Consider the following 8,549-nt stretch of genomic DNA (forward strand, 5'->3'; position numbering starts at 1 on the left):
TTGATACTCAGGCCAATGGTGCTAGATGGTTGCCTAAATGCCTTTTAAAACTAAATAATCCACCCAGGGGAAGCCCCAGAGAAGCCTTCTAATTCTGCTTAATTCTAGATAAAAGATGCTGTCTTTTTGGCTACTTGTGTTTCCCACCCTCAATTGCCATTGCCGCTGGAAGCCCTTATCAGATCTACAACTACACCTGGATGATCCTCAACCAAGCCAGTGATGCTGCCAATGCTTCCACAACTATTACGACCACCCCCTCCTATTCCCACTTGATAGTTGATTTATGTGCTTTAGCCCTAGGGGCCTTTCCAGACTAGGGAACCCCTGACCATTTTTACCTTATTCACTCCTTAATTAACCCTACTGTTTAGGCCCTTCATCAAGCCAACCACTCCCTTGTAGAGGACTGTTGGGTCTGTTATTCTTCTACCCCTCCCCTTTATCAGGGAATTGCAGGCACTTACTAATTCCTACCTTGCCTGTTCTACTAGATTAACTACTTAAATTGTCACCTCTACCTTTTCAAAAACTAACCAGATTCATTAAGTCTCAGATTGATGCCATCCTTGAAAAACTGGTTTTGGTCCTCTACCATCACCTAGAGGCATTAGATTCTGAGCTGCCTGATGACTATAAAAACCCCCACAGTCCTAAAGGACTGGAATTCTCAGGCCTTAAATCCATGGTAAATGCTTCTGCCTTAGCCTTACAGTCCCTTAATAATTCTCGCTATCAGGAATGCTGGATGGGTCAATCTTAAGATGATCTAATTTTCATTCATCAAAAAGAAGTGTTTAGAGGCAACATTCATTTATCTTTTAATAGTCCATTGTTAATTCCACAGATAGACTTGTTGCATGATTTTTCATGGAACTTTCTGAAGAGGGTTACTTCAGGAGTCAATGTGGGTATATATGTACTTTCATGCTGTAATTAAGCAAAAGATAGAGATGGAGCCATGTGTGGGCAGAAGTTCTTTAAGAACATTTCATCTAACTCAATCAAAAGGAAAACTCCAAATGTAAGAAATGGGAGACACCCATTTGTGTCTGAGTCCCCATCTGAATTGAAACATCAAAATTAACACCCTAGCCTTGGATGCATTTGAATGGCACATGTAGGTTGAGAAGAATGAGGCAAGAGAAATCATAAAACCAATCATCTTTGGAAAACACTATGATAAAGACAGTTATTCTAATCTGTAGGGACAGTTGCTCCCCTTGTTTGTAGGCATGCAGTCTAGGACACAATAACTACTGGGAACTCACATAGTACTGCAAATGTAGGGGGAAAATTCATGTGTCAGTGTTATTTTTTCTATTCTTACTGGTATCCAATAGTCATGACCAAAATATAGGTCAATATATTATAGAACATTTAAAAACAAATACAATGGATATTAATCTCAAAATAAAATATTGGATACTTATGAATGTTTAAGAAGAGCATTGAGGGACATGCCTAAAATCCCAGCCTTCTGCTCTGGAGCATGTTGGAACACAATATCTAGATGACTGGGAGATATAATGTGAGACTATCTCAAACACTATGAAAAAGTCACAATAAATATTATATTGGTATTTATTCTATAATTTCCTATCAGCCCTCACATCGTCCTCCCTAGCTCTCCTTTTTTTCCTATAAACAAGAAACCTTAGGAGTCTAAGGACATATTTTAAAGATTAATGTTTTTAAAAATATATTTTACATGTATTGGTGTGTTGGTGTGTATATGTCTATTCATCACTTGCTCCAAGTGCTCCTGAGAGCCAGAGAAAGGCAAAGGATCTATTTGAAATGAAAGTACAGATGTTTGTGAGATACCACATGAGTGTTGTGATTTTAAAGGTACTGAGGAAGAGAAGCAAGTGCTATTAACCGCTAAGATATTTCTATAGAATCCAAATTCTTACACTTATGTGTATGCATGTGTGTTGATGGGAGTGTGTGGCATATATGTGGATATACCTTCAGAGAGCAGAGGAGAGAGGTGGGCACTCAAAAGCAGGAATTATAGGTAGTTTTGAGTCATGTGACATGGGTGTTTGGAACTAAACTTTCATCCTCTAGAGGAGAGGCAAATGTTCCTAATTTCTCATCTCTCCAGTCTCACAGGGAAACATTTTGAATATCTACTTTTTACTAGGCAATATGGAAAACACTCTTCCAGTATATTTCAATGTACAAAGTTGCTCTATAATAATCTGTAATACCAACTATAATTGTTTACTCATAGTAATTTGTAAATGTGTCTGAGTAGTTTCCCCCTTCCAATGCACCTATTATTTTATTGGCTGTAGAATTCACCTAGAACTTTGTACCTATCTCTGTTGAACTAGCCAAGCACTTTCTTTGAGTGTTGACACCAAGTCTGTTATTCCCCTAATTAGGGACAAAGCATTTCTACAGATGAGCCTATAGAGGCCATTCTCATTCACACCACTACATCCCACACCCTGGCCTCCATATGCTTTGTAGCAATATAATGAAGCAAAATGCATTCCATCCCACTTCAAAAGATCCTGTAGGTCTTTATAGTCTCAACAGGGTCTCAAAGTCTTTTCTGATATTAAGGCAATGTCTTAATTATAACCCAGTATAAAACTAGAAAGCAAATCACATACTTCTAACATAAAAATGCATCTTTACATGGCAATTGATTTTCTAAAATATCAGTACCTCCAATGACAGAGGATAGAAACTATTCTTCAAAGAGGGAGAAAAGAAAAAGCAACTGAAAGCATGTCTGTATTAGTCAAGTGTATAATGACCATGAACAAGGAATCCCATTAGTAAACACCAAATACTGAAAATACTGAAAAGAATTTATATCACAAAAAAGAAAGCACAGACAATACCAGTCTCCCCACCCAATCAACAGTGTCACGATTCAAACACTGTTGACAGAAAGTAGGTAGGTGAGATTAGTGTGGCTTGGAATTTGATGACATAATAGGATTCTTAGAACTAGAAGCCAATAATAGGTCAAGAACTCAGAACTCTCTGTGAAGGCAGCAAGGGGCCTCAAAGGACAAGAGAGAGGAGCCAATTCCTTGTCAGCTGCACTGGTCTTTGTAGCTGGCTACCCTGTCACGTCACCTACCATCAGTATATTTGATGGTAGCATCTCTGGTTAGTAGAGCTTATATCCATCTTTATTGTATACTCAGAATAATGAGGCCAGAATTTCATTTATATCAAAATTCACCACTGACCATTTTCAGTATATAGTTTCATGACAGAACATTCACTGTTGTGTTATGAAACCATCATGACATTCCATCCTCTCTTACTTAATTGTATACTTATCAAATTTCACTCCTCATTTATCCCTGCTCTGGGCCCTAGCAGCCACCATTGTCATTTTTTACTTGATGGTGTGGGTGGAAGGGAGGGGATAGGGTCTGGGAACATGAGGGATCAAGAAAACTGAGTTGGGGCAGTGTGCTACTTGTGAAAGCCATGTTTTTGCATTCCAAATTTCATGGCTTAGAGTTCATCATCCTCTTTGTTATTGTGTTCTGAGTACTTCTGGCTCTTCTCATCTCCTTCAGTGCTCAGGGCTGTCTCATTTACCATCTTAGGAAATTCTATAACTCCATTCTGAACTCTCTGAGAGCATCATTATGTACAAGAAGCTTTTGAATCACTTGTAGTTGTAAGAAGAAGGACTAGCCCAGGGAAATTCAGTAGATTTTTTAAATTGTTTTCAGTTAAATCTCTGATTGGAGTTTTTTTTGCTAGAGAAAGAGTCTGTAATCCATTACCTTCATCAAACCTTTTAGAGCACAGATAGCTCATGAAATATTTCAATAATTAGTATTCATTTTCTTCTAAATTCTTTTCTTATAAGTATATCCTAGTGTCTAGGTGTAGGCAGAAGCTAGAGGATCACAACTTTAAGTGCATGCTGGATTCCAGAGTGTTCTTGAAGGTATTTAGGCCTATTCAATGAGGCTATTTCTCAGATCAGACAAACTACTCTCAGCAAAAGACCATGCATTCATGGACTGCTCTTGGAATCAAGACACACTTGTTCACCTTTCAACATTGTGTCTAATAAAACAGTTTAGTAGAAGAGTGCTTGTCTATTATGCATGATGCCTCAGCTTTAATATTCAGCAACAGAGAAGAATATATTTAGGGTTATCAGCTCTAACAGAATGATGGTTATTAAGAAAGCACTTTGGCAAAGGGCTCTGGCTATAATAATGAAATTCTGGCTTCCAACTCCAACAATCCCTCACCTTACACCACTGTCCAAAGTATTACTAACAAAGAATCTTAGACACTCTCCAAAATGTTTTCCAAATATTGGTTTGGATGACTTCTTTAGCTTCACTCTCTCCAGTTACCTTCAACTACATCTGCCATTTTTCTGCACCCAAGCTAGACTGATAATTTGAGCCTTCATTTAAAAGCAGGTCTCAGGCACAAGGTGACATCTACTCTCCTCATTTATAACACTTTGAGTTAGGGGGAATGTACTTTAAGAACTCCCTACCATAGGAATGGACTTTGGGAGCCCATTCCCCATAGAGGGATAATCCCTGAGCCTAGACATATGGGGGAGGGCCTAGGCCCTATCCCAAAGAATCTGATAAACTATGAAGACCCCCATGGAAGGCCTCACTCTCCCTGGGGAGCAGAAATGGTATGGGATAGGTAGTGTGTTAGTGGGGGGCAGGGGAGGAGGGGAGGGAGAGGGAACTAGGATTGACATGTAAAATAATCTGGTTTCTAATTTAAATAAAACATGGAAAAAAGAAGTAAAAAAGCTCTTCCTATTATAGGGGTATAGATAAGGTAGAACATTTCAGTAAAATACAATAGTCCTGGGAATCTATCTTACACACACACACACACACACACACACACACACACACACACACACACACAGCAAATGCCATCACCATAAAAAAATTACACAAATTATGTATGGTGGTCATGTATATAAATAACCTCAGCTCCAGGAATCTGAGGAAGGTTGTTTCATGTCTGAAACAAATGTGGACTACATATGAATTTGGAGAAAAGGCTAGCTTGCATTGTAAAACCCTGGCCAATATAAACAAACAGACAAACACAGACTCCAAAGCAAACAAAAAAGATCAGTGACAGAAACAATTGTGACAGATTTCTATCTTAAAAGAAACATAGACCAACTAGATTCCAAGGACTCTAATTTGTCATGTTTAGTATCCACCCACATATTTTAATATAGACAGAAGTAAATGTAAACATGAATGAATAGATACAAATTATGCTGTGTGTCTTAATTTTCCTTTGTGTTTATGACCTGAAATACTGTTTTTTTTAAAGCCACTTACTGGAGAAAGTGTTTGTTGACTCACATTTCCAGGTCAAGATCCATCAATCTGGAGAAGTCAAGATGGCAAGAACCTGAAGCAGATAGGCACATAACATCCACTGTCCAGAACAGGGAGCAATGAATTAGTGCATTCCTTTCAGCACGCAGATGCATTTCTACACTTGCATACAGCTCATAATCCCCTTCCTGGGGAATGGTGCTGCTCACACTAGTTAGGTGTTCCTACTTCACTTAACATTAATAAGACAAGCCCTCACAGGCAGGCCTACAGACCAACCAATTCTAGATAACTCCTCACTGAGATTACCTTATTTGTTCATTCTTATGTTGTTTCAAGTAGACAATCAAAACTAGCCATAAAACTATGAATGTACTTACAGTTTCTTTGTATTGTACAATTGCCTAAGGGTGAGCATGATGCATGTTCACAAATTTTGTTAGGATTTGATATATTTCAAGTATTACAGTGAAGTAGGTTACTTTAAGATAATGCATAATATACATTATATTGCATATACCAAAGCAAGTTAATTTTATATTACCTCATGAGTTTTCATTCATTTACTGTCTTTCAGTATTGATGTGTTGGTGTATTGCACTTAGCCAATGAGAAGGAAGTTATAAAGAATCTGAAAAATTCCAGTTTTGCTGCTGGGTATGTAAAAGTAGGGCAAATTGTGTGAAATAGTTCGGTAAGTTCTACAATGCAAACTCTATGAATTTGACACTGTGCCTCCTCCAAGTTGAATGCCTTATATACTCAAGAGAAATAGCAACACAAGGTATGAACACAAAGTCTCAGATATCATGCTCATTCATATGGTGTTAATCTTAACAGGCAAAGCTTTGAGCTAATCCAAATGACCAAGAACAATGAATGATCAGGCAATGTTTAACATACCACCAGGACAAACTTCTCACACTAACTTACCATGGGTGGTCCTTGAAAATATCATTCTACTGATCAGATGTAGTGTCTCATGCCTCTAAGTAGCCCTTGGGAAGGAAAGGCAGCAGGATTTCCAGAAGTCTATGGCAAATGTAGAATTACACATTATAGAGGGTGTACGGTTACCTACCTTCATGGATATATTACCAAAAGCACCTTCTCAGCCTTTTCTCATACCACATCCAAGTCAGCAGATCTCTAGGCCAAGCCCCACACTCTCAAACATAACACTTTTGCTCTACTTCTGTAAACCTAGTATTCGGTCCTTGTCCTGAGTAACTATCTTCATATTCTGCTGTGTATCTTTTCAGTTTGCTGTCACCATTATGATGAAAAATTACAATCACCAAATGGGAGGTTTTGCTTTAACCACAATGGCCTGGCTACTTTGCTACATCTCCGTTGGGCTTCCTCAGTGGCGAGTGTGGTACTATGAAGATCCGAAGATTTTCAAGCCTACAGTGGCTTTTGTGGGCATATGGAGAGCCTGTGTTTTCTACAATAGCAATACCACCAACGAAATCAGAATATGTCACCAATACAACTACCATGACTCCTTCCTTCCTTTGTATATTCGAATAAGCCAGCACCTGCTGCTGGTGTCTGGCTTTCTGGGCCTCTTTGGGAAAATCACCACCTTTATTGCTTTTTGGAAAATGTGCATGGGAAGAGACTGGAGGAATGCCACCTGCAATCCATTGAGCCTTTCAGGGATTGTGAACATCATTGCTAGCAGCTTTCTTTATCTTGCTGTTTTGTTCAATTACATATCCATCATACGCAAATGGGGGATTGCCTTTCCACCATCTTTCAACATGCCTTCTCACCCAGATACTCAGAAGATTGGTAGTGCCATGGGTCTGGCACTTCTAGCTGCAGTTTTCTATCTAATAGGTGGCACAATTTGTCTTTCTTCAAATTTAGCCATAGGCAAGACACCCCATTACAAAATTTAAAAGTAAATTACTACCTTATACTGCCTTGAAAATCAAGCAAAGGTAGCAAGCATTTCTTATTTTGTCTACATAAATTTTCAAAGAACTCAAAATGATGCCAAAGGTGGCCGGTGACAAAAAAAATGGTAAAGTTGTCAATCCCTTATCTTTTTTGTCTCTTTTTGTTTCCTTAATTCATTATTTGGATTATGGGCTTTCATTAAATAAAATCCTATTTGAATTGCCATATAAAATCTGTGTTTTTTCCTGTCAATAAGAGTAAATAATAAACTTAATGCATATTGAAATTAGTGTCAGAGTTCCTAACCCTCATATTGCTTTTGAATCCAAGACTAAAATGAGAATCTGGACTATTTCCACTTGCCCTCTCATTCACCCATGTCTATGGGCTTCATTTCCCTTTCCTAGGGAAATTTATCCCTCATACCTGATCCACTACTCTGTAGCTAACCTCTTTGCTTCTATGTATTGTAACCTTCATAATGAAGACTTAACAGCTAAAATCCACATTAGCAAATAAGCTAATTCATATAATGTTTGTCTGTCAGTATCTGAGTTACCTCATGTTGATTATTTTCTAGTTACATCCATTTACTTAAAATTTCATTTTTAACAGTTTCATGATAAATCATTGTGTAAATGTTCCACATTTTCTTTATTTATTCTTCCATTGACAAATATCTAGGTTGTTTACAATTAATGAATATAAGCAGAAATAAAACAGGCAGCTTTGACTTTACTAGTTTTCCACACTACCACTTAAATGGCCTTAACTTTATCCATCTCTCCTCATATTCTCACCCTTGTCACCCTCTACCCACTACCTCCACAGTCAAAGCTTCCTAAATTATCTACAGGGACACAAAACTGGCAATCTCTTGTCACAAAATGAAGCTTCCAGTACCTGGAGTAGGGAACATCTAATTGAGTTGTTGGCTAAAGTTGAACCATAGGAATCCCCAAACAACTCAGGCTTTTTCCAAGGCTACATGGACTTCCCATAAACTGACAGCAAGGTCCTATAGCTAAAAAACAACATTTACACAACTCATTCAAGATGGAGACTTAAAGCTGGTGCCAATCTGGAGCCTTCTTCCCTATAAGATTGTGTTATTGTTACGGGGAGGTACTCTACACACTATTAAAGGAGCAATGCAAACACCAATCCATTTGTTCTACAATGGTGGCCTGCCTGCAAGATATGTGTATACAGTGATCTCACAAATCCAGTGGGATTAATCATCCATTTTCTGTGTGGTGGTTTGAATTATAATGGCCCCCATGGGATCATAGAATTGAATTCTTAGGC

General features: G+C 38.2%; 1 protein-coding gene across 1 annotated transcript in view; it reads left to right on the forward strand.

Annotated features, from left to right (window-relative positions):
• Positions 1-7,240, forward strand: part of LOC100754933 (claudin-34-like) — a 50,914-nt gene extending 43,674 nt beyond the window's left edge. The window contains exon 3 of the mRNA XM_027432727.2: positions 6,596-7,240. Coding sequence (XP_027288528.2) covers positions 6,596-7,240 — 645 coding nt within the window. The remainder of the gene's footprint in view (positions 1-6,595) is intronic.
• The last annotated feature ends 1,309 nt before the right edge of the window (positions 7,241-8,549 follow it).

Source organism: Cricetulus griseus, chromosome X (genome assembly GCF_003668045.3).
Source record: "Cricetulus griseus strain 17A/GY chromosome X, alternate assembly CriGri-PICRH-1.0, whole genome shotgun sequence".
Lineage (NCBI taxonomy): Eukaryota > Metazoa > Chordata > Mammalia > Rodentia > Cricetidae > Cricetulus > Cricetulus griseus.